The sequence below is a fragment of the Cricetulus griseus genome, assembly GCF_003668045.3.
Source record: "Cricetulus griseus strain 17A/GY chromosome 1 unlocalized genomic scaffold, alternate assembly CriGri-PICRH-1.0 chr1_1, whole genome shotgun sequence".
NCBI lineage: Eukaryota > Metazoa > Chordata > Mammalia > Rodentia > Cricetidae > Cricetulus > Cricetulus griseus.
The window spans coordinates 28,977,709-29,004,298 of NW_023276807.1; the positions used below are offsets into that span (position 1 = coordinate 28,977,709).

General features: G+C 40.0%; 1 protein-coding gene across 1 annotated transcript in view; it reads right to left on the reverse strand.

Annotated features, from left to right (window-relative positions):
* Window positions 1–1,544: 1,544 nt before the first annotated feature.
* Opn5 (opsin 5) overlaps window positions 1,545–26,590 on the reverse strand; it is a 50,240-nt gene continuing 25,194 nt past the window's right edge. The window contains exons 5-7 of the mRNA XM_027387385.1: window positions 21,771–22,012; window positions 18,223–18,280; window positions 1,545–1,622 (exon numbers count right to left, since the gene is read on the reverse strand). Of these exons, the coding sequence (XP_027243186.1) occupies window positions 1,545–1,622; window positions 18,223–18,280; window positions 21,771–22,012 (378 nt within the window). The remainder of the gene's footprint in view (window positions 1,623–18,222; window positions 18,281–21,770; window positions 22,013–26,590) is intronic.

The following is a 26,590-nucleotide window of genomic DNA, read 5'->3' on the forward strand; positions in this document are numbered from 1 at the left end:
GTGCTCAGTGAATGTTCCATCACTAAGCTATAGTGTCTGTCAGTCCCAGACCCCTTCTAAGTTTTAAAAACAGTCTGGGTTGAGATTTTGTGCTTCTCACAGTAGTGAATTTCACATACTTCTTTCTTCTGGCCTACTTTTGTTATCTTGCAGTTTGGATATGGTGTCCCTCACAAATGTTCATGTATTGACAGCTTGGTCCCCAGCTAGTGCCATCGAGAGGTGATTGAATCACCTGGGTGCTTACTGCCTCTACAGTTCATACCATGATGAAATGGGCTATTAGCAGGGTGGCCTGGTTAGAGGAAGGAGCTCATGGTGTTGTGCATTGAAGAATCATCTAGATGTCCAATAGGAAACTAACAACAGAATCATTGGTAGTTCCTTGTCTCCTAATGCCATTTCAAGGTTTTGGAGATCCTTTACATGTATATTATGGCTTCCAGTTTAGTGTTTTTTTATGTAATTGTGCAAATAAATAGGTCTCTGCATCTATAATTGTTTCACGTGTCTTTCCTTGAGCTCTTTTCCTTTTGTGTTTTGTACTATTTTGATGTATTGGGTTTTTTTACATTACTATGTATTATATGAGAGAAATGCTATTTTCAATAAAAGGAAAAATGAAGAAATAAAAAACAAAAAGAAATATTCCCAACCCCTAAGCTCCATGCTTTTAGAGAAGCTGACACAAATCACCATTATGGGCAAATGGAGAATTACCAAATTGTGCAGTTTGGCTGGTTCCCTTAATGTAAGGTACCTTTATTTTATTCCTGTCAGAGCAGCACAATATTGCTGATTCTTTAGATGTAAAATAAACAATGCCAACAAAACAAAAATGGTTCAGAATGTTGGTGCAATATATTTCCTTTATTTTAAAAAATGTACTTTAACAGCAGCAGTGGCTTCAAAAGAAAATTACTTTCAGTGTGCGAAGAAAAACGGACAAAGATGAAAGGTACTACTCCATCCTTTCCCAGTACACTCAACAATCGGTTCTTCAGTTCAACACAACAGCTGGGACAAAAGCAATGAGTCAAACACTAGGCCATCTTCTGAATGTTCTCATAGAGAGTACTTACAAGTGCTATGTACAGGTTGACTTGACAGAGGACTCTTTTAGAAGGTTCCCAGATACATGGTCCAAATTCTAACCATCTACAGGAATAAGTGGTTGATGGTTTCAAGGGCATGTTCACAGTAATTAACGCATCAATAAGCTCTATTAGTATCACAATGAGTAGGAAGCTTAAGGTACCTTCACTTAGGTACCATGGCTTAGGATGTGCTTTCCATCTTGGACCACTTTAATCATCTATAGAGACTAAAGAGTGGACACTTCACATGCTATGTACTTATGATTAAACTTCAATATCAACACTGCAGTCAACACTGACCATATATTTTCTCAAACTTAAAAACAAATGCAAAGAATACACTACAAGTTTTTTTTCAGCATTTCAAAGAGTATATTGAAGCTGGCCACTTATTTCTGAAGCCCTGACGGACAGGTGCGGGGTTTCTCGGCCTCAGAACACAGATGCTTATTTCTTGTCACAGTCACCATCATTACTGTGACTCTCTCCATCCATAACATGGGCACTAGTAAATCTGGAACTGCTCTGTTTGAGAGAACAACAACATTTTTGAGGTGCACGTCTGCTAATGTCAGGCTGTCTTCAACAGCTTCCCAGTACTACTCACAGACGCAGAATGGTGTAGAGCAGTGGTTCTCAACCTTGCTGATGCTGCAACCCTTTAACACATTTCCTCAGGTTCTGGTGACCCCCCAACCATAACATTACTCCTCTACTACTTCATAACTGTAATTTTGCTACTATTGTGAATTGTAATATAAGCATCTAATATGCAGGATATCTGATATGTGAACCCACAGGGTTACGACTCACAGGTTAAGAACCACTGGTGTAAATGGTCTACACCCCCGACCCATACTCTCTGAAGCCAGACTTGGATTTGTATGGATTTACCCATATTTGAGCAATGACCACTGGAGCAGAAATGTTTAATGCTTACCTTAGGGCACTCCAGGTAGATGCTAAAGATGAAGCCCAATGGGAAAGGGGTAGCTTCAAGGATAGAATCTGAACTCAGATGAACTTAAAACCAGAATGAACTATGGTGTTATGCCTCTCTGGGAAATGGGTAAAGACATTCTGCTGCTTTTGAAGTAAAACCAAGGACCACAAGAATACAGCCCATGATCAGAAAACCTCAAATATAATGCAATTATTACCATATATCTTTACAAAATCCAGAGATGGAAGATGGGTGTTTTGTACCCAAGAACACACATGTGAATGCAAAGACACATATATGCATGCATATATTAAATAGATGAGTGGATGATATGTAGATGGATGGATATAGATGATAAATAAACAAATAGATATTTCCTTCAATTCTCCCATGAAGTAGAAACATATGCTGCTTATCTATGATAATATCAGTTTATCATTTCACTTTTCAGACAATGTACTACATGTCAAGAAAACACCACCCCTAAAAAGACTGAAAATAAATAACCTTGGAGTAGTAGAATTATGCCTCCAGTGTATTTCAAGTTGAAGATTCTAGCCCAGCCCTTCTCCTTGCTACACTCACCAGAAAGAAGCATAAACATATCTGAAGCAAGATCACCTCTTCAGGCCCAGCTTGTCCAGCTGTGCATTTGTTCCAGACAACCCTCCCTAACCCTCCCACAGAGGGAAAAAACCACATACAGCAAGTATACAATTTGTCAATTCACTCCACTACTTCTCTTGCTGTTTACCTAACCCCATGTCCTTGACTTTCTATGATAGTAGGACCATGTCTCATTCCCTTGACTTCTTTTACTCTCCCCACAGATATCTCTTGAATACACTCCGCTGATAAGAGCTAATGTTACGAGATAATCAATGACTGACACACCATCACATAGTTTCCCCTGTCAAGCTTGATTAAGGAAATGGGGATGTTAACGGAAGAAGTCTGATTAGCATCTAGGATCCTGAAAATTCGATTATTCTAGAAAGACCTTGCAAATATGCTTTCCTCAATGCCTTTTGGTGACCTCCCCTAGACTCTATCCCTAAGCCTTCAATGTGGATTCTTCTATCTTAATTCAACCCACTTTTGGTTGTCTTTAACAATGAAAAGTCTGAAGTGTTTGGGGGATTCCCTGGTTTTGTCTGATGTTTGCCTCTGTAAGGTGTTTTGCTTATACATGACATAAGGTATTTTATAGACGGATACACACCGTTCTCCCAAATACCAATAAAATAATGAAGAAGAATGATTTTTACTTTTTTACCTGTGCAGTATTGTTCTATTTGTGCCAATAAAATTGTATTACTAACTAAAAGTTTAAAAATTCTCCCTGATAGTTTGGAAGTATCTTTAGCCTCTTTAGAGTAAACTAACACATGTCTGTCTATATTTGCCCTCCTTTCAACATCATAACAACTTTAATTAGAGAAGAGTTTTTCACCAAGAATTAAATGTATCACTCAAAATGTTTGTAATCTTTATATATCTTACTCTGTTGTTGAATATTACTTTAACTATGTAAAGATGCATTGCATTTGTTTATGATGAATTCGTTTAATTACATAAATATGTGTTGCTGCTTCACCTTGCCTTCCTAAGGCACCTGACTGTCTAATGAAAAGCTAAATGACCAATACCTAGACAGGAGAGGGATAGGCAAGGCTGGAGAGCAGAGAGAATAAGTAGGAGAAGGAATCTAAGCTCACAGGAGCAAAAGAAAAGAATGAGGGAGAAAGAAAAAGAAGGACACACCTAGGGTCAGGCAGCCAGGTAGCTGCCAGCCAGACAGCCACAAAATAGGACATACAGAATGAAAGAAAGGTAAAAGCCCTGAGACAAAATGTAGAGGAAGAGAAACAGGTTAATTTAAGTTATAAGAGATAGTGGGACAAGCCTAAGTTAAAGCCAAGCATTCATAATTCATACTGAGTCACCATGTCATGATTTGGGGACTGATGGTCCAAGAAAGTCTGTTTTTTTACTCTGAATTAAATGAGTAGTGATGCTGCATTTGGGCATTGAGCGATTCTCAAACCACAGCAAAGTAGTATGATGAAAACTATGAGCTAGAGAACTACAGAGCTCATCTTCAGATCAGGGGGAGCCTCTCCACCTCACCTTGCTGAACACTTTTGTTGATTTCTTCTTTCGGTCTCCTGCAACAGACTATAAGCTGCATCCCAAGCCTGCATCCTCAGACTTCCCCTTTAGATTGGAAAGAGGATATATTTCCACCTCCTCTTTTTTTAAATTCATATGTGTGGGACTATTTGGGGGGCTCTATGTGTGAGTGTAGTGTGTGTATTAGTATGGTATTTGTGTGAATGGTGTATGGGGATGGTTGCACACATCTTCATTTGCTCTTGGAAGCAAGAGAAGGAAGCAAAGGTCCTGCTCTACCGTTCTTTGCCATTTAGAGAGGATCTCTCACTGAACCTAGAGCTAAGGTGGTAACCAGCAATCCTCCTGAACACCCCACCTCACCCAGTACTGGGACTACAAATGTGCAGACACGCCTGGCTTTTTGTAAGTGCTGGGTACAAATCCAAAAACTCGAGCCCTCATACGTGGGCAACAAATGCCTTACCCTCAGCCCCTTGTCTTCTTATTTATGAAGTTGACACTGCCAACTTTCTATCTCTTTAGCGAATCCATCTGAAGTAACACTCAGGTTCCTTTTCCCAAAATAATACTATTGTGGAATGCCACACATTAGGAAACATCCAATTAGCTTCCAGGAGTTCTGGAAGAGGGAAAGCCTGGACTCATGGTGTGCTCTCTAGTTCTATTACTGCTTTACTTGATATTCATCAAGTCTAAGGAGAAAGTACTTGTGGCTATCTCTGCTCTGCCTTTACTATTTCCATTTTTAAATTACATGTAGGACTTGGCAGGTCCATGTGTTATATCGTTGGATCACCAAAAGTAATTTAAGGATTATATGCCAGTTTTTAGATAAGCACACCAAGGCTCACAGGGTTCTTCTCCCAAGGACTAACTGTGAAAGCATAAGAAGCAACTCCCCAGCCCTGGAAAGCCAACAACAGTATCAATGCTGTCTGCTATATTTCAGTGGCACTGTCTTTTTAGCAGCAAGCTATAAGTTTACACCCCTCATTATGTGTATATATATAATATATATATATATATATATATATATATATATATATATGCTTCAGTCTGTGTCTTTCCTCTTTTAATCTACCTAGAGACTTTCCCTTTTAATCACCTGCAATGAATGATTGCCTATTACATAATTTTATGGCCCAGATACATGCAACACTAAAGCTAACTGAATTGTCCTTGGTTAGCATGTGGGGGGAAAAAATCGCATTTGCTTACCTTGACCTACCAGAATGAATTGATAATGCCCATTCTCAGTAGCCATCCGGCCAAATGTTCCTTATCTCCATGTAAGTGTAGCTCAGCCAGAGTAAAAGCTCCATGAATTAGAGGTTTAGGGACTTTGTGTTTGTTTTGTTTTGTTTTGGGTGGTGGGGGAGGATTTTTTTGTTGTTGGTTTGTTTTTTGCAAAAGCTCTGCTAATGTTGGTGCTTAATTCTTTGTGGCCATAATACAGCTGTCCTGCTTCCCACGATGCACTGAACAGAATTGTATTCTTGTAAGTTTTTGCATAAGTTTGTACTCATTAGATAACATAATTAGCATGTTACCTCGGAGGCAACACTTTGACCTTAAAGAGTGAATGACATGGGTGAGACATATGTCTTCCATGATTCTATTCTGGCCTTTCCGAAGACATTGTAGGTGAGTCCATTAATGAACCACTGACAGATTCCACAGAGACTATGCCACAGGGGAGACAAGGACTGGAGTTCACAAGCACAACAGGGGTTGTAGGCATCCCAATGAGCATCAGCAGGTCTCCATGGTATGAATGAAAGAAGGGATGCCATGGCCTCAGGTTTTCTTAAATGCTAATGAAAGCATGAGACCCTGCCTCTGAGAGATTCTGAGCAAAGTGTTCCCAGTAGAACATTTACCTCTGCGCAGTGGGTCTGGATAAAGGTGATATCCCATGTCCTGGTCCTCAGCCTTCCCAGTCATATCAACTAGAACAATGCAGGTTTGGGGGTTCATTCTATTTATAATAGATGCATTCTGTCTATGAATTCAAAAGAAACTCATCCTGGACAGAAAAGGTTCTAATTCCAGTCCCAAGATGTGTTTGTGACCTTGATGAGGCATGCACTTTCTCTGCCTTAGCTGCTGAACAGGAAAAGTCCACCCTTCCTCCTCTTTCACAAGGCACTAGAAAGTTTAGTTAGGACAAGGGAGCTTTAACAAGAGCACACAGTGCAGTGGAAACTGAAAATAACTGTTAAACAAAATTCTAGTGGCTCTTGCCTAATGGTTTTTTGTTGTTCCTGAGGCTACAAGGAACACAAATTATGTCAGAACCACCAAAGGTCCCTCAGGTCACCAGCTGCTGTTAACTGCCCTGTCACATGCAGTGTGGTGCTTGAAAACTCAGGCTCAAGGGTGTCACACAGCCCCAGAAAACCATGCACAAGTTCACATGCCATGGAAGCATTTTCTGAGTCTCCATTTCCTCTTCTGAAATGGGTGTGATATGTTTATGAGCAAATCCCAATGCACTTGACTATCTAGGTGAGGAGTAACTGAAGGAACTGGCCCATATAGGAGGCTTTAACATCGAATTCAGCATACAGAGAGTGCCTGATCAGAGTTAGAAATATTATCTCTTCTAATATCTTCCCTATGATAAGGATTTCCAGATTCAATTATATTTAGAAATGGATAAATTCCAATGAGGAGAGCATGAATGTTCTACATGCCATAGGCCAACTTTTCAAGATGGAGGTCATGCTATCTATGCTTTGCATGACATGCCTAAAGATTAAAATGCTTTCTCCCTGCAGAAATTTTACAGGACTGGGATTCAGGGGGGTCAAACTTCAAGAAATATTGCTCTCACAAATCAGTTCTTCATTACACTATAATGTTAAGCACCTCAAAATATGAGAAAGAGGCCCACCAAAGGGATTCAGCAGCTGAAGGCACCTGCCACCAAGCCTGAAAACTTGAATTCAATCCCAGAGAGCTGCACAGAGGAAGGGGAGAACCAGCTTAGACCTCTACATGTCTGCCACGGCAATGTGCTTCCCTCACTTGAAACATACAAAAACATCACTTAAGTTTAGAAATATGTTTTAAGTATGAGGAGATGACAAAGAAAAGAAATGGATGGATGCATCTAGTTTTTATTTATAGTTCACTGAATTTCAGGGCACTTTGCTTCCTTCCTGTGAAATTTCTGTTTCTACTCGCCCTCTAGTCAGGCTTCCAAAAGAAGAAAGGTCATGTGCAGTTGGCCATTGCTGAAGCTGGGTGATGAATATAAAATACCTCATTACACTTTTCACACTATGTGTCCTCTTTCCCGAATGTCTAAGAAGTTCCATGGGCATCTTAGAAAGCACATTTATTATACCAGAAAAAAAATAGATGTGGACCTACAGACAGGCTCTCACATTTTTAGTGTATTACATTTTATTTATTTAGTTTGTGCATTCAGGGGGAGCATTCATGTCCTGTGGCATGCAAGTGGAAGGCAGAGGAAAACCTGCCTGAGTTAGTTCTCTCCTTCCTTCCACAGTGTGGGTCCTGGGAATCAATCTCAGCTGAGCAGGCTTGGTGCTGGGTACCAGTATCCTCTGAGCCAGCTCACCATCCACAATCTTTTCATATATACAACAAATCTAAGAAAAAAATGGCTACTGCCCTGGGATTTACACTCCTATTTAAGCAGAGGTAAATAATTTGCTTCTTTAACAAACTCGGGGGTGAAGCTCTTCTCCCACTTTAAAGCCAAAAGCAGTCACTCATGGTGATAACATTCAACACAAGTCCATGTGGCTTGTGTTGGTACTAGAGCATGGCTGGTCACACTGAACCTTTGAGCAAAGATTTTGCATTTTAAATCTAGAGCATAAATTGCATCTTTAAATTAGTCTTCTCTCTTACCTGCCTGCCAGATATGCTACTGCATTCAAAGTCAAGTGAAATTTTGACAGGCCTACTAACATAATCAGCACCTGTGCGGTAATGAACTTGACTTGAAGACCTGTGTCTAGTCTACATTTTAACTGAAGCAATCTTTGGGGTTTCTAACTGCCAGGGAATCCTAAGGAAGTTTCATTGGGACGAGAATCCATTTCACCTGGCAAAAAGCTAATTCATTCTAAGAATTATGTTTCCTACTAAAAGTGAAATCAGCAAGCAGCGATTACATTTGGCCTTTCAAACAAATTCTCCCTAAATGTTCTTTTGTTCCAAATGGTGTTGTTTTTAAAATGCGCCATGTTCTTTGTAATTATGATCAATTAAGGTACTTGCATAGGTGAGTCATGTATTTTATGGCTTAAACTCACTTTGGTGCATTTACTAACCTCCCTGTCACCAAGGTTTGTGTCTGAGCATTAGTCATCTCCCAAATGGCCAATTTCACAGACTCCTGGAGGGCCATTCTCATTCATGTAGTTTGTATTTATAATACAATCAAAATTTATAAGGCACTTGGGTTTGTTTCCACCTTCTAAAGTTCTTGTTTACTCTTTCCCCAGTCAGGCACAATGACTTTCTTCTTCACCTAAGAGTTACCTCTAAAATTAAGGTCACCATTTTGTTCTGGTTTATTGAGTCATGGAGATAGTTGTTCTCCAAGCCTACAATAGGTTGACCTGCTTTGACTGCAAATTTCCCAACGTCTTTAAGGAGGGACATCCCCAGGGGTCTTCAGAAGAAGTAATTCAATGTTCAAAAATGGACGTTTCTATCTACATGAACCCACACTGCATTTCCAGACACACACACACACACACACACACACACACACAAAACCATTTTGTCTGATCCACATTCACATCTGCATGATAAAAACAGGTCATATTCCAGATGTGGTCTGAGGCTGCCTCAGGTAGACACATGGCCTGGCTCCCTTAGTCAGGCTTTCCAAACGAACTTTCACAAGATAGGTTGAAAAAAAAAAGTGTCTTTATTCACTAATGTGCATGGGTGCACATTGCTGGCCACAGAAGGACACGTTTCTAGCACTCAGTAACTCTGTCACTGTTTTAAAACAAAATAATGGACTTTGACGATGCAGGCCATGCCAATGTTTTACATTGTTTATTAATTTATTTCTCCTAGCAAGATAAATAGGATAGAAGTGGGAATTCAAAAAACTAACATTTGTAAACCACCTTCTCAGCAGGTACCACATATAGGATAAGCATTTTGGGTGTGCCCTTTTCAAAGGGCAAGTTAATTATCCCCCTTGTAGTGAAGCAAAACTTAGGCTTCAGCAAAAAGCACAAAATTAAATGCAGCCCTACATATCTCATATATGCCAAAAGGATAAGTGCTGTGTGGGTCTGCTTCTCAAGGACAGCTTCTCTTGCAGACTCTGATACCCAAGTCCCTTTCATCCAACTGCCCTTCTGAACCTTCAATGACAACAGTTCTACATCAGACCCCTTTTCTCTCCAAGCCACTGTCATCATCACCCAGCATTTCCTTGTCTTCTAATCATGACCTAGAATGAAATTCATCCTTCTTAGAGTCAACTACAGATTTGCCCAAAACCACATCCCTGGTCACTTGAGCTATCTGATGTTTTATATGGCCATGAATCCACTGGGAACAAAGAGTTCTTCAGCTTCTTTCTGGTCAGTTCCTACCCCTCAACCTATGCTTGGAAGTTTAATTTATTCTTTTAGAGTCTGGAAAAGTCAAACTTGCTCCTTGAAGGCCAACTCCATTCCCTAACTCAGCCTTTCTTGTTGTAGAATAAGTGCCCTGAGGATTAGCCTCATGACTTACTGAATATTATAAGTCAGTTACTAATGGAGCCAAAGTGATATAACTAACCAGGGGCTGAAACTACTTCTGATGAATGTTTTAGCAACGTTTTTTCCAATACGCATGCTGCTTAAGACTGTGCTGGAGTTAAAGCAAGCCCTGTGTTATCGTCTTCTGAGTTCAGAACAGTCAGAGAAATCTGTCCTTGTGCTTGTCCTTTGGACACACATGGGGGAATCACTTGTCCCACTTTCAATGATAGTGAGCTTGTGGCAGTGTATAGTCAAAGATTTCATTTGATCGACAAATGTGTAGGTTGATTTGGGGGAAAATTAATCAAATAACATTTTCCCATTGGTGGGGAGCATCTTTGTGATAGTGGTTCCTGAACAGGTCTTCATTGGTTCTCTAGTGGACAATCTGCCCACAGAACAGATTTCTTAATTAAACTGAATTACCATGTGCCAGATCCATCTCACATATGCTAAATCAGTTTCATGAACAGGCATCTTGTGTATGAGACTCTTAACTGCAAATATGCATAAATACACATTGCATCCTACTGTTCTGGGCATAGTTTTGAGTCCTGGGGAAATAAACTGGGCATTCATTTCCAAGCTGACTGGCATGTTTCATTTCAGAGTGAACAGAAGGGAAGCTCTCGGGGAAGTCCAGGAATTGAAATAGACAAGGCTCTGAATGGGAGGGGAAGAAATTCTCTACTTCATGTCAATAACCTAAACCTGGAGCTTTTTTAAATAAGAAATGGTATTTATTTCAATATCTAGGCCTCAAACCAGCATCAACACTTGTTCATTTTTACTTCTTTAGAATAGTTCTAATTTTTAACTATCCTTCTTCTACAGGCCAGGCACCACTCTTTGGGCCTTTATCATAGCCTTTACTTGACATCAATTTCTAAATCATAGACTGCATGAGAATTAGCTAGGACATTCACTTGAACATAGACAGCCAGGTTGTGGAATGGGGCCAGGAAATTCACATATTAAATAAGCATTGCAGGTAGTTCTAATATAGGGCCATACTTGGACCAAAACAAGGTCCAATGTGACCATCATCTAAAAATAGAAATCTGAAATAACTTATGTGCACTAAAAACTCATGCTTTTCCATGCCAACTAAAAACAATGGAAGCTTTTGGCCTTAGTGGCACGATGCTCAAAGACCTTGATGGCCCCTTTCCTTGGATACTATGCAGCTTGGCAATACTATTCTAGAATAAGTGATGTGCTCATCCTCACAAAACTCTCTTTTTTTAAGACCCACCCAAAGTTTCTGAGTATAACTCTTACCTGAGACTGCCTCTTCCAAGATTATTATCTCTGGTCCCAACTCGTCCCCACACCATGTGGTTCAGATCAATCTCTTTATATTTCATATTCCTTTAAATTCCTTTATATTCCTTTATATTCCTATAGATCCCTTGGTAACATCAATAATAACATCTCCCCGTGATGTAATACAACCATCTACTTACTCACGTTTGTTCTGCCACACCATGACCTCTTTTCAAACAAGAAGCACACTTTGTTTTGTGCCTACCTCCTCTAAGGAAAGCACTCAAGAGATGCTGCTACTTGAATTCATTCTCAGCTATGACTGCAGCTCCATACACCTGATTCCTTATGCCATGAGGTTAGAGCTTGGTATACAGGGTCTTAAAGGGAATGGCAATAATCTCTTAGTTTCTCCATTGCATTTGTAACTACAGAACAGAAAGGAAAGTATTGTCAGGGCTACTGATGAAGACTTTAAAACAAGCAAAAGGAGAGAAGAAAATCTAAATGCAGAATAAATCTGTCAGTCATAAAGTAAAGCACAGGCACTACAGGCTGACCGAGAAAGGGGAAGCCCAGCTCTGCCACCAGCAGACCATATCAATTCTCTATGGCTTAGTTTTCTGATGGAAAACAAAGAACATCCCCTGGGTTTCTTTTTAGGCAACGAAGAAAATTTTGGCAACAATTTTCTATAAAGTATAAAAGTACATATTTTATAAAACCTAAGATTAAGGTTGGGGAGCTAAAAACCTTTTACAACATAGAGTATCTCAACTATTCAAAATAACAAGCATATAGAATATAGCAATATAGAAATGAGTGGTTGCATGCCAATACAATTTTATTTCTGAAAATAGGCAGTGAGCAAGCTAGATTTGGCCCAAGGGCTATGGTTTGTAGACTTCTGCCACAGATCTAAACCACAATAGGTGCTAAACTTGTAGATGTTAATATTTTCCTTGGAGAAATTTTCTACTTGGTGAGCAGCCCGAGCTTCAACCTTTTATACAACCTTTTATTGTGCCCCCACTGTAATGTGATTGCCACCATGGCCATGAGCAACGTCAGAATCAGTATAACATAGGCTATCATCTGGGACTCACTACCGCACATTTTCCACAATGCTAATCTATATTTGTCACCAGAAGTGAAAACAGTGGGGTGGATCTGAGAAAGCATAGTTTCTCCTATAATTTCAGCCATTTTGCCACTCAGAAGTTAATCTGAAATTCTTTGTAAAATCCTGAAGCAGCAGCAGGAGCCTGACTGATAAGAATGATTTTCTTCTACTTGAAAATTACTTGTATTGATTGATAAACTGCTAACTAAGAGCCATGTTAAATGACATCCAGACAATGCTGATTGAAACCAAAGCACTAAGTTTCTGAATGGCTCCATCATTCCCTACTTCCCCTCTCCTGTCATCTGACTGGCAACAAAGAAGAAAGTCCCCAAGCTTCAGAACTATTTAGGTATTTCTGGCCCTCAATATACAACATCAACGTGACTTCTAAGAAAACTTACTGTGCTCTAGCATGAGACTGCAGACAGATACTGGACCTGTGGTTCATTTTGTGCCTGCTAATTTATGGCTATAATAACCACCACTAGAGTTTTATCTAGAGAATGAGGCAAAGATAAGTATTTTAAAAATAAATCTAAAGAATCCACACCTGACACCTTTGTGTCTCAGCATTTATAAGCTAACTTTTTCCCCAGCTTTTTCTAGGACAAGCTGTTCCCCTCCTCTGCCCATGTAGTCACCAACTCTAGGTCCTCTAATGCCTGTCTTCATTGGCAAAGCCTTGACCAATAGCAGCCACACAACAGGATAGGAAATACTCTTGCCTGCTGGCTCTCAGATGCTGACATGCACCTCCATTCTCTCCCTAATTCCTGCCTTATTTAAGCAGCTTGTATATATTTTGGCTGTGTTAGCTCTTCTCACGAACACCTATAAGCCAGCAGTTTTTCTACAGGTGTCTACCTGGTCTAGTTCCCAGGCTGGTCCAATGGCTGTCTTCTAGATTCATTCAGGTCCTCTATATATTGGTAACAGAAAATGGCTTAAAAGGCAGGGCTAGGATGTACTCTCATCTTGGAATAGAGTCTTCCCTAGTTTGAAGAGATATCCTCTTTGTGAGAGTGCCTGATTCTTTCCCCATTCTAAACAAACAAACTCACAAGTACCTTATGCTCGGCCCCTACTCCAGGCTAGGATTATCCTTTGACTAGTTTACCAGTTTCTCCGTGGCAGTAAATTGCTGCAACACAGGCCCTTGGAAGTGTTTGTACAAGTCTCAGACATGGTCACATTTTTAGAGAAAAGTGTCAGCTAATCCACTCTGGGAATGTGAACTGTAACTCGATGCCTTGATGACATGATTATCCACTCCCAACCCTTTAAAATATTTCATCAGCCTGTGCTGTCACATAGATTTGGCTCTACACACATAAAATGCCAAAATTCTTAGCCCCACAGCTAACTCTGGGCAGTCTTCATAAACCCACATGCCTCCTGGAAAACCTGATTCATTTTTTTCCCAAGTGGAAAAAGATGTTTCCCAAGTGGAAAAAGATGTTTCATTCTTCCTCCAATAAGCTAGGGTTTGTTCATTTGGAAGTGTGTATGTGGGTCAAGTGAGTGCTAAAAGGAAATGGCACTTTCAAAGTAGAAACTACAAGGAAAATATAACTTTGGATATAAATGGGAAAAACCATCCTTTCTGAACAAATGAGCTCAGAGCAGTAGATAATCCCCATTAACACAATTGTACATGAAGAAATGTTGACACATACAACTCACTCTTCCCTTCCTGCTTCCGTGAGGAGGTGACTAGACTGTGCCAACAGCCTTCTGCAAAGGTCTTCCCAAAGGTTCTCCCAAGACACCTGAAGCTCTACTATCCCTTGATCCTGGGCTTCCGCAACACTTTCAGCATGCTAGCTATCTGCCTTACATACCTGACTCTTGGCTGAGATGCTCAGGTAAGTATTGATTGTCACCACACACAGTGGGAAGAATCTTAGAGCCATGTTGTCCTTAAGAGAACCATTGATGGAGGGGTGGGGGGAGGGGAGGGAGAGGAAGAAGGGATTGACATGTGAAACAAGCTTGTTCCTAATTTGAACAGAGAGAGAGAGAGAGAGAGAGAGAGAGAGAGAGAGAGAGAGAACCATTGATTTAACCAATGTCAATGGGCACCCAGGTCTCCTTATTAAGTTACAGATCCTGGGTGAGTCAATCATCGGTCCTGTTTCCACATTTCTAACCAGCTCCTAGGAAGCAACCAAATCCTGGTGTGCAGATGGCATTTCGGGTGACAAGAATTTAAATCACACTGTCATAGAAAGTGACAGGTTAAAATCCCTGCAATAGTCCTTCAGAAGAGGTCTCTGCTGCTGCATTCTGCTGTTGTCTGGTTGCTTTTCATTTGCTTGTTTGTCTATTTTATGTTTAGTATAAAGCTCAGGCTAGTACAAAACTCACAAACCTCTTGATTTCTAAGAGGACAGACACACAGCACAGGCCCAGTTTTCTCTCTGCTTTAAATATACTCTCCAGACAGGAAGCCGAGGTAAGTGAGAATTTCTGAACTGTCTTGAACACCAAACAAAATTTCTAATTGTGCCTTCCCATGTGCACTTATGGTAGGGAATTGTGCTCTCCGCTCAACATTTTTCAGAAACGCAGTTCACTCATTATTCTACCAGAGCCGCGCGAGACTGTCCAACCCCTTTATTCTTGCTGGAGCCTCTCACTGGGATGGACCAAGCCTCCTCTGATGCACTTGCTGTACCTTCAGTGCAGATTACACAGGGAACACCTTGTCTGGTTCACATCACTGTAGATTATCAAAGATTCTCAAGGAAAATTAAATGGAAGGAAGTATGTATTTACCAACCAAGCTGTAGATAAGTTTAGTGTTTGATTCTTAATAAAATTGCATTGAATGATCAAATGGAGTTTTACTACAAAATACATTCCTGCTGCCTCCCTCTGAAATTAATTGAAATATTTGGGGAGATTTTGCCATGATTCTTGAAAACCACATTTTCAAGTTCATAGGGCACTTAAGCTCTCGATTCCTTTTCATAAATTCATTTTTCCATTCTTTTTTAATGGAACAAGCTACATTTAAATGTCTGCCCATAGAAAGAATGAAATATAAAATAAGGGCTGGCTGGGCATAGGGACTTTAGTTCTGACATAAAAGAGCTGTGACGCAAATCAAAGCCAGTCGTAGGTATTTAGTAATAATCACTAACAATAATAACAATAATAATAGTGATAATGAATAAACAAGATATCTAGGATTTTATATTCTCCTTTTTAACAGTCTACTCTATGTTCCCAGATCTCTCCCAAAATAGCCTGATAGTTACCCATTTAATTCCAACCATTAAACTTCCAAGTACCCTTCAAGCAGCAAGCACTGAGTCAGTTATTAAGAGTTTAAACAGTATGAACAGTCTGTTGAAAGATTTGGGTGTTAGTAACACAGGCATGTACACTAGCAGTGCAAAACGCAGCTGGAACTGAAAAACTAAGGAAGCCTTTGAGAACTACACAAAGTTTGTTTCCCTAAATCATTGTGTGCCTGGGACAAGCAACACCAGTTCAAGATGACTTCTCTGAGAGCCTGATGTGTATAGCCAACCCTCAATAACCCCTATTTCTTCCTGCATTCTACCCCAAGCTCCAACTCTTCTTTACTCTACCAATACTGGTGATAATTCTAGCTCCTTCTAGCTCCTTCCAGCTCCCAGGGTATCACAGAAACTTATAGAAGCAGAGCACAGAGGATTTAAATCATATATTTCATATTGGCAGGAGAAACGAGTACTAGAATCTTTCCCCAAAGCTCCTAGTATTGAAACTCCATTTTCCTTCCTTACTATGCTAATCCTTTTCCACACATGCTTTTAAAAGTCCAGTGTTCAGTTAGCTAATAAGTGAGAGTGTACACTTTACATTTAGGGACTCCTGTAAAGGTCAATGTTAGCATTCACTGTTAGACTACGCTAGAGTGAGCGGTCTTACCTCTCCAGTCTCCCCTCCTCTCATCTAAAATTGCCTCCTCAAACACCTCCTTTGCCTTAATCCTTTCTGATCTCTTGAAATGAGCACTTTTTCTTGATCCACACTGCTTCCCAAGAAGATTTCCCAAAGCCAGTCTTAACTCTTCTATAATCACTCAGTCAACTGCCAATGGCTCCTACTTCTTAAGACATTTGAAAGCTATGTTTTTATTTCTGTGGCCATTGCCATCCCTTCATCCAGGATTTCATAAATTGTAATTTCTCTACAAAAGTCCCTAATCCACGTGAGAATAGACAATCATGACCCTCCATCTTCACCAAGTCACCCACCCTCCACCATGCCACCAGACTGGTAATTTTAGGCATTGCAAACACCACAACTTCCCAATCGCTTTGTGCACAATTGTTGCCCACTTCTCTACCAAGCACCACCACCTACTTTAACAATAAGAGCAACTGTTTCTATGTTGGGAGTGAGCTTTTGTTAACATGGAGGATGCTGGATGGCCTTTTCCTATTTGCCCATCCACACCTCACAACATACTGGGATGTTGTGCCCCCTCCGTCTAGGTTCCTCACTCTCCCATCTTTATAATTACACATCTGTCTAGGAGCAGCTGGCCTCTCCCTTCTAATGACAATTGTGTCCTTGCTGAGTCCCAAGCAGGGACACTAACCTTTGCTTTAGTCACATGCACAAACTCCTCCTCCATCCTTACTGCAACCCCTGAAGGAAAATAAACACAGAGGAACTGAAGGCATCAACTGCAAAAGGCTGAGTCTTTGGGGAGTGACTAGTTCTCTATAAACCTTCAAATGCAAGGAGTAACGAGATCCTCAGTGCTGGGGAGAGACCAGTCACTTCTTGTTTTTCTCCCTAGCAGTTATCAGAAGCATAGAAACAAGGTTGATGAACAAGACTATGCTCACTGTAGACTTGGAGGTAGACAGAATGAAGAAGCATGGAGGATACCTACTTGGGCCTATTCCTCAGATAAGGGAAATCAAATGGGCTGTGATCAAAGGAATGCCTCATATTTTCATGCCTTATTCTTCTCCTTAGCATTTAAAGGACACAATCTGTCTTTGAAATCCTTCTTTCTCATTCATACTTGCAACTCTTTAATATTGGGCTCCAAAGAGTACTCATGGAGATAAAATGAACAATAACAACAACAACAAAAAAGCCCTAAGGCTACAAAAAGCAAGCAAAGAAAATAAATAGCGTTTACAAACAGCACTGAACCTAAATCCCTTCCTTAGGTACTGATAGCTAGTAATGTCCTAGCTTACTTCACTGTATATAATTAGCTAGAACCTAATGAAAACACAGACAAATCAAACTACCATCAATGGAAATTATTTTTGCATTCAAATTCAGAGACACAAGAAAACTATTCAGGATTTTCAGACACAGCTGATTTCCCTTGGGATCTCCAACTCATCACTACCAACACAAAGTTGACCCTTACCCAGCAGAGGAGAGCTGTGAAAATCTAGTGCCTACCAAGTTACCATGGCCCCACACTGTCTCAGTGATCAGCCACCTAAGTAAACCTCAGGCACATCATCCCTGGCCCTACATGAAGAAATGATGAAGAAGATGATGATGGTTGGTGATGATGATGGCAATGATAAATAAGACGTCATGATGGTATAAGTAAAACAATACCCTAATAAATAAAACTTGTAAACATTTTTTTCTTAAACTCTTAGGCAAATCCTGTTTGGCATGGGATAGGTTTGGCATAAGGAAAAGAGAGTATCAGGCATTTCCTTCCTAATATTTACAAAGTCCTAACCTAGTTTCCATTTGCAATTTCCTAACAAACACTGGCTTCAAGAAAAAGAGGAAAAATATACAAAATATAAAAATATAATATAAAAACAAGAGTGAAGCCACGATTGAATGTTAAGAACAGTGGAAAGGCAAGTGTGTGAATAAGTGTGTCCATGAGTGATGCTGTGTCCATCTTCATACCTCTTGATGGATCTCCAGCACGGCAGAAGACTTCCTGACTGCGGATACAGTGTGCAGCCTAGAAACAGAGAAGAAACAAGGAAATGTATATAGACACATACATCCCCACTCATGACTATGTTATCATGTCAGCTTAACTACCTACCATCACTACTTGTTTGGAGGTGCCTGAGGTAGTGGAGCACAGATGTGATCTAGATATATTGTCTAAATCTATAGACTTCTCAAAAGTTAAAAGAAACTACTTTGTATCTAGTGGTAGAAAAAATACACAAAAACAACTTGTAAACAAAAAAGACTATGCAGGCTGGAGTGATGGCTTAGCTGTTAAGAGCAGTGACTGTTCTTCCAGAGGTCCTGAGTTCAATTCCCAGTAACCACATGGTGGCTCACAACCATCGGTAATGAGATCTTGTGCCCTCTTCTGGCCTGCCGGCATACATGCAGGCAGAACACTGTATACATAATAATAAATAAATCTTAAAAATAAAAAAGACTATGCATGTAAAATCTCAGCTTAAAAGAGAAGAAAACAAAAAATCCAGAATATTCAAAGTGAAAAAAGAAATCTCTTGGGCAAAGCTTCCTACATACAGGCTGCTTCTCTGCAACAAATTCCCTATGTTGTGAAAGCTATAATTCATCACACTCATTCGTTTGAGCCCTGCCTGCAAAGGCAGCTTTCAAAGTAGGTCAGTCAGGGAATCTTAAAGGTTAAGAGCCACCCCAGAATTTGGGGTGTTGGTTTCCCTTGGGCCACATTAACTAAAGTATTAGAAATGTGAAATCTGTCCATCCTTTATAGCCCAATCCAGTGAGTCTTTGGATACTGTTTCTACCCAAGCAACTGAAGTCCCCCCCCCCCACTCACCCCTATCATCAGCCCCGGATGACCTCGTATGTCTCTATTGGGGCTGAGGAAAAAACTATAACTCTGCTCTCCATTGTCTGTATTTTCCTTTCTTGGCTTCTGCTTTTCTCAATGATGGCTGTGATAAGAATCACCTGGGAGAGTGAATCAGTCCAATGCAGAAACTCAGGCCCAGCCCGGACCAGTCTCTGGTGTAGTTTTTAGACTTCCTGAGGTATCTCAAGTACACAGCCACAAGAGACTACATCTCAACACCAGAGTAAGGAGTGCAGTGCTATTCAAACAGGACTCTTTGCTGTGTTTGGAATTCTGGGGTCTTTTTTGTTTGTTGTTTGGCTTGTAGCCTTCTGCCAAAACTTCAGGGAACTTGGCTGTGGAAGGTTCAGCTTTCCTTTTCTAAGACTGTTAAAATTATCTCAAGATTTATTTTCACAAGCTCATGTTCTACACAGCAGCTTTTCTGCTGGAATTCAAATATTTTCTTTCTCAAAGCAAACACATTTCCGATCTCAGAAACAGAAGGAGCAAAGATATCATCAGCTAATCCCACTGACTTGTTCTGAACTGGCTTCATCTCACCTCACCTCACCTCACACTTTGCCTCTTAACAACACAAAGATAAACAAGAGCCCATTTTATCCTCTTTATAAGAAAAACTCTGAGGGCCAACTTCTACCCTTCTGCTGTCCTCTGGAGCAGACACTTCTAAAGGCTGCAGCTAACTCCTCTTCAAAATGGCTTCCCAGAAGACATTCCAGCCTGTGGAATCCAAGGTCCCCTCACCGCTTCAGCCCTGCTGTCAGTTACCCAAGAAGCAGCAGGAACTTCAGGAAAATGAAAGAGTCCTAATTCTCCTCAGAAAAGCAGTTGCTGTATTCCACATAAATGTTTAATGAAAATGAGTAAACCGAGCTGTCTCTTGTCTGACTGGGTTTTCTAAAGGTTCGTGACCCAAAGTCACTTCCTGTCCCTCTTTGCCTTGCTGAATGCTGAATATTTCTGTACTGCTCACATTTGTGAGTAAGTGTGTAAATCACAGGGCAGTCCTAAGCAAAATTCTGAGCCAGGTGAAGTGTCATGTTCTCATTTTTGAATAAAGAAGTGTCCCATTGCTTTCTCCCAAAATCCTCTGTGAAAATTATTCTCTACCTGTATTCACAATAAAGAATCAGTAACTGGAAAGGACAAAGCTTTGCTACTTCCTAAACATATGGATGTTAGCATTTGGATTTTTTTATGTTTTGTTTTCTTATTTCATTTTACATTCCAACCAAGTATAGCGTTTGGATTTAACCATGAATTTCCAAAGAGAAGACATCAACTAAAAACAGTGTGAATGCCACCCACATTTGTGACATAGGCCTTTTGTTCAGTCACTACAACTTCCTGTTATCAGCTCATCTCAATAGTAGGCTCTAAGCAACTAATATGTATGCCCCTCAAAAGTTGGACTACTGGAAACTACTGCCTTAAAAACTAATTTCTCATCTCAAATTGCAGATCTTGTCCCTTTATCACAGCAACAATGACAACATTGTCATTCATTTATATATTTTTATGATTGTTTTATTTGATCATGTACTCATTGGACAAAAATATTAAAGTTCAAAACAGCTGTTACGTGAGCAAGCAGAATATCAGAAGGTAAAATTCCATGTCTTCCTAGTGATCTTTCTCTAATACCCCTTATTAAAAGAAAGAAGCATTGAATAATGCTTTATCCCTAAGTAATAATTAAGAGGATTGGAGGCCCCGAAGCCTTCCCTATCTTCTCAGTCTAGATAATGGCCTGAGATACATTTTCCACTTTTTACCCAAAGGCAGGCTCTGAATGCATACAAGAGACCAACCAACTCCTTCAATCCTAGCTTTTTACTCATTCTGAGTATTTGACCTTTAGGAGAAATAGTTATGGAATTTCAGACTCTCTCGTACTCTGTGCAGCAGAAAGAGTGTAGATGAAAAAGGCCAATGTTGAGGTCATAATTCCTACCCTGACGCCTTTTGGCTATGTAAAGGTGAACAGCTTCCCCAGTCATAGCCTTGCTTGGTCCTGTTTCATCTGACACAGAGAAAGAAAAGCCTGTCTCTGTCTGTCTGTCTGTCTGTCTGTCTGTCTGTCTGTCTGTCTCTCTCTGTCTCTCTCTCTCTCTCTCTCTCTCTCTCTCTCTCTCTCTCTCTCTCTCCGAACATAACTAAAAGAACCTAAGAGAAAACAAAGAGAAGGGAATGGGTTCATCAACTTTCTCCCTCACTTCTGTCTCAGTCCTTTGATATTAGCTAAAAGTGTGCTGATATCCCCCCAAAACAGTGGCCAATAATTCTTTCACAAGAATGTACTGTTTTATCAATGCCACATAGAACAGTGTTTTTGGACTGATATGGATTTAATCCCCCCAAAAGAAGTTGACAACCACTGACACATAGGGATTGCTCCAATGTGCACAACCTGGCATCTGCTTGCTCCAGAGTCAAAACCAGAATGCCTCCTGGTATCTGCTCATCATCCAGCCCATACACATCTCATGACTTGGTTTCTGAAATTCTGATGAATAGAAAACAAAACCCTCTTAACCCAGCAACACGGGAACTCAGCTCCAACCTGAGTGTTTGCTTAAGCTGACACATCATTTTAAGACAAAGAGAATACAATTCATTTCCAGTTTCTGAATTTTACCTAAAGTCTTCCAAAGACTTCTTCTTCGTTGCTCTCAAACCACCAGCCTGGCAGCAGGCAAATCTGTAATCGATGACCTGGTAGATGATCGGATTGTACATTGCTGCCGATTTGGCAAGGAGGGTGGGCACCACGGAGAGCTGTATGGGAATGGAGTCTGGCCTTCCGAAAGCTGACCACACAGAGACCACTGCATAGGGAATCCAGGCAATCAGGAAGCCAGCACAAATCAGCATTGCCACCTGACACAGGAAAGCAAGAGACAGCAGAACCAAGAGAATTCATGAGCAATCCAGAGTGAGTGACAGGTGTGAAGGAGGGACAAGTACTTCACTCCAAAAAAAAAGTCCCTTTATGATCACAGAGATTGCTTCCCAATGACTTCTGAGAATCTGGCACAATTATTCATCCCATTTGTCACATCCTAGCCACTCTCCACTTCAGAATTCAAATGTCCCCAACAACCCAAACTATAGCCCTATAATAGTTGTCATATTTTGCCCATATTTGGGGCAAGAGACCATAACAAAATGATTGAGTTCTCCTGAGCTTGCCTGAGTTCTCAACCTACATTAATTTAAAGACCTGACAGAAAATAAGTTCATCTTGATGAGATCTTAAATCATCTCCATTTGTATCAGGAAACGGAGAAGTGTTGCCCTGGTTTGAAATTCTAATGTGCACTTTCTTCAGAGATTTGTATTAAACGCTATTTCTTCTGGTTCAAGTTTTTTCACAAGTTTGAGGCTCAAATCACAGAAATTTTCCAAATATAAAGACAAAAAGAGGTTGTAGAAGCTTCAGCTAAAGCAATATGGAAAGTGATTTTTTCTCACAAAATTAAAATAACCTCTTAATTTTCAGGCCAAAGAATAATTAGAGCTTGCCCCCCCCCATGCCCTCTGGTTGAGGTGAGTCTGGGTTCCACCTAAGCCCAACTCACCCCATCCCCTCCTTGGAACTTCCTGGGTCTGCTCTGCATGTAGCAGACCCACCCTGGCAGCTCAGACTATCCAGAGTCTGCCCATATCACAATCTTGGCCCCCCTAAAGCCCTCAGCTGGAACTCGAGCTGGAGCTTGAGACTTGTCCCCCATGCCCTCTGTGTGAGGAGAACAACAGGAGAGGCTGGACCATCCAGAGTTGCTGACATTGAAGTCTTGGCCCATGTACACTCATCAGGAGACAAAAGGAGAATGAGAGGCCCCTACCTGCACCAACTGGAAGAAGGAATGGGAAGAAGACAGTATAAGAACACATTGAACAACAGAAAGACCAATATAACACCACCAGAATCCAGGGACTCTACACCAGCAAGACACAAACATCCCAACAAAGATGAAGCAGAAGAGAATGACCTTAAAAACAACTTTATGAAGATGTTAGAGACCCTCAGAGAGGAAACAAGAAAACCCCTTAAAGAAATGGAAGAAAAATCAAACAAAAAATACAGGAAATGGAGTAAAGAACCAAAAAATTCAAGAAAAAAACAAATCTCTTAAAGGAAAGCCAAGAGAAAACAACCAAACAAGTGAAAGAAGCAATTCAAACAGTTCAAGGCGAGAAAACTGAAATAGAAACAATAAAGAAAAAACACAGAATGAGAGAATGCTGGAAATAGAAAACCTGGGTAAACAATCAGGAACTACAGATGTAAGTATAAAAAATAGAATACAGGAGATGGATGAAAGAATCTCAGGTATTGAAGACTCACTAGAAGAAATGGAGTGGGAGTGATGAGCAAAGGGGTCCAGACTAGGATGTAGAGACCCACAGAAACAACTGACCTGAACAAGGGGGAGCTCATGGACCCCAGACTGATAGCTGGTAAATCAGCATAGGACTGTTCCAGACTCCCTGAACATGGATGTCAGTTTGGAGGTCTAGGCAATCTATGGGGCCTCTGGTAGTGGATCAGTATTTATCCCTAGTACACGGAGCCTACTCCACATAGAGCGATACTCTCTCATCCTAGACACATGGGGAGGTTCTAAGCCCTGCTCCAAATGATATGACAGATTTGAAGATCCCCATGGAAGGCCGAACTGTAGATCAGAAAGGGGATGTGATGGGGGTCAGTGGAGGGCAGGGGAGGAGAGAATGGAGAGGGAACTGGGATTGACATGTAAAACAAGCTTGTTTCTAATTTAAAGAAAAAAGAAAAAGAAAAGAAATAGAGTCATTGACCAAAGAAAACCTTAAATCCAAAAACATCCCTAACACAAAATATCCAGGAAATATGGGTCACCAAGAAAAGGCCAAATTTAAGAATAATAGGTATACAAGAAGGCAAAGAAATACAGCTGAAGGTAATAGAAAACATATTCAACAAAATCATAGAAGAAAACTTTTCCAACCTAAAGAAGGACATGCCTATGAAAGTACAAAAAGCTTACAGAATACCAAATAGAGTAGACCACAAAAAATGTCCCCTCACCATGTAATAATCAAAACACCAAACTTACAGAATAAAGAAGAAATATTAAGAACAGCAAATGAAAAAGGCCAAGTAAGAGGAAAAGGCAGACCTATCAGAATTACACCTGACTTCTCAATGAAAACTCTGAAAGCCAAAAGGTCCTGGATAAACTGAGAAGAAAACTCCAACCCAAGAAAGTTAACTACACTCACAAAAACATAGACAATAGATAATCCCACTTTACCAAACACCAAAAGAAAAAAGGGGGGAAATCCACACACATTACCACCACCAACAACAACAACAACAAATCCAAAACAAACAAGAATTAACATCAATGGTCATTAATATCACTCAATATCAATGGTCTTAACTTGCCTGTAAAAAGACACAGGCTAACAGAATGGATATAAAGACAGAATCCATCCTTCTGCTGCATACAAGAAACACACCTCAATGTTAAGACAGACATTACCTCAGAGTAAAGGGTTGGGAAAAGATTTTCCAATCAAATGGACCCAAGAAACAAGCTGGTATAACAATCCTAATATCTAACAAATTAGACTTCAAACTAAAATCAATCAAAAGAGATAAAGGAGGTCATTTCATATTCATCAAAGGAGAAATCCATCAAGATGAAGTCTCAATTCTGAACATCTATGCCCCAAATATAAAGGCATCTGCATTCATAAAAGAAACATTACTAAAACTCAAATCACACATAAAACCTCACACACTTAGAGTGGGAGATTTCAACACCAGACTCTCACCACTAGACAGGACCAGATGGAAACTTAACAAAGAAATAAAGGAACTAACAGAAGTTATGGCCCAATTGGATTTAACAGACATTTATAGAACATTCCATCCAAACACAAAAGAATATACCTTCTTCTCACTGCCACATGGAACCTTCTCTAAAATCGACCATGTACTCGGTAACATAGCAAACCTTAACAGAAACAAAAAAAAATAAGAATAACCCCCTGAATCTTATCGGACCACCATGCTTTGAAGTTAGAATTCAACAACAATACAAATTGCAGAAAACCTACAAACTCATGGAAATTGAACAATGCACAATTGTACTATTCCTGGGTCAAGAAAGAATTTAAAAAGAAATTAAAGACTTCATAGAAGTCAATGAGAATGAAGACACAGCATACACAAAGTTATGGGACACTTTGAAAGCAGTGCTAAGAGGAAACTTCATAGCACTGTGACCACATGAAGAAACTGGAGAACAGTCACAGTAGAGAATTAATAGCACACCTGAAAGTTCTAAAACAAATAGAAGCAAACTCACCACTGAGAAGTAGACACCAGAAAATAATCAAATTGAGGGCTGAAATCAATAAAATAGAAACTTCAAAGAAAACAATACAAAGAATCAATATAACAAACAATTGGTTCTTCGAGAAAATCAACAAGATAGACAAACCTTTATCCAAACTAACCAAAAGGCAGAGAGTGAACATGCAAATTAACAAAATCAGAAATGAAAAGAGGGACATAACAATGGACACTAGGGAAATTCAGAGAATCTACGGGTCATACTATGAAAACCTGTACTCCACAAAATTCAAAAATCTAAAGAAAATGGACAATTTTCTGGATAGATAGCACTTACCAAAATTAAATCAAGAACAGATAAGCAGTTTCAATAGACCTATAAACCCTAATGAAATAGAGGCAGTCATCAAAAGTCTCCCAACCAAAAAAACAAAAAAGCCCAGAGTCAGATAGTTTCAGTGTAGAATTCTACCAGAAATTCAAAGAAGAGCTAATACCAATACTCCTCAAATTGTTCTACACAATAAAAGCAGAAGGGTCATTGCCAAACTCTTTTTACAAGGCTATAACTATTTGGTACCCAAGCCACACAAAGACACAACTAAGAAAGAGAACTAAAGATCAATATCCCTTATGAACATTGATGCAAAAATACTCAATAAAATACTGGCAAATCGAATCCAAGAACACATCAGAAAAATGTGTTCCACCATGATCAAGTAGGCTTCATCCCAGGGATGCAGGGATGGTTCAACATACAGAAATCTATTAATGTAATCCACTGTATAGGCAAACTGAAAAAGAAAAACTGCATGATCATCTCACTAGATGCTGAAAAAGCCTTTGACAAAATCCAACACCTCTTCATGATAAAGGTCCTGGAGAGATCAGGTTTAACAGGAGCATACCTGAACATAATAAAAGTAACATTCAGCAAACCAACAGCCAACATCAAACTAAATGGAGAGAAACTCAATGCGATTCCTCTAAAATCAGGAACAAGACAAGGATGTCCACTCTCTCCATACCTCTTCAATACAGTACTTGAAGTTCTAGCTAGAGCAATGAGACAACAAAGGGAGATCAAGGGAATACAAATTGGAAAGGAA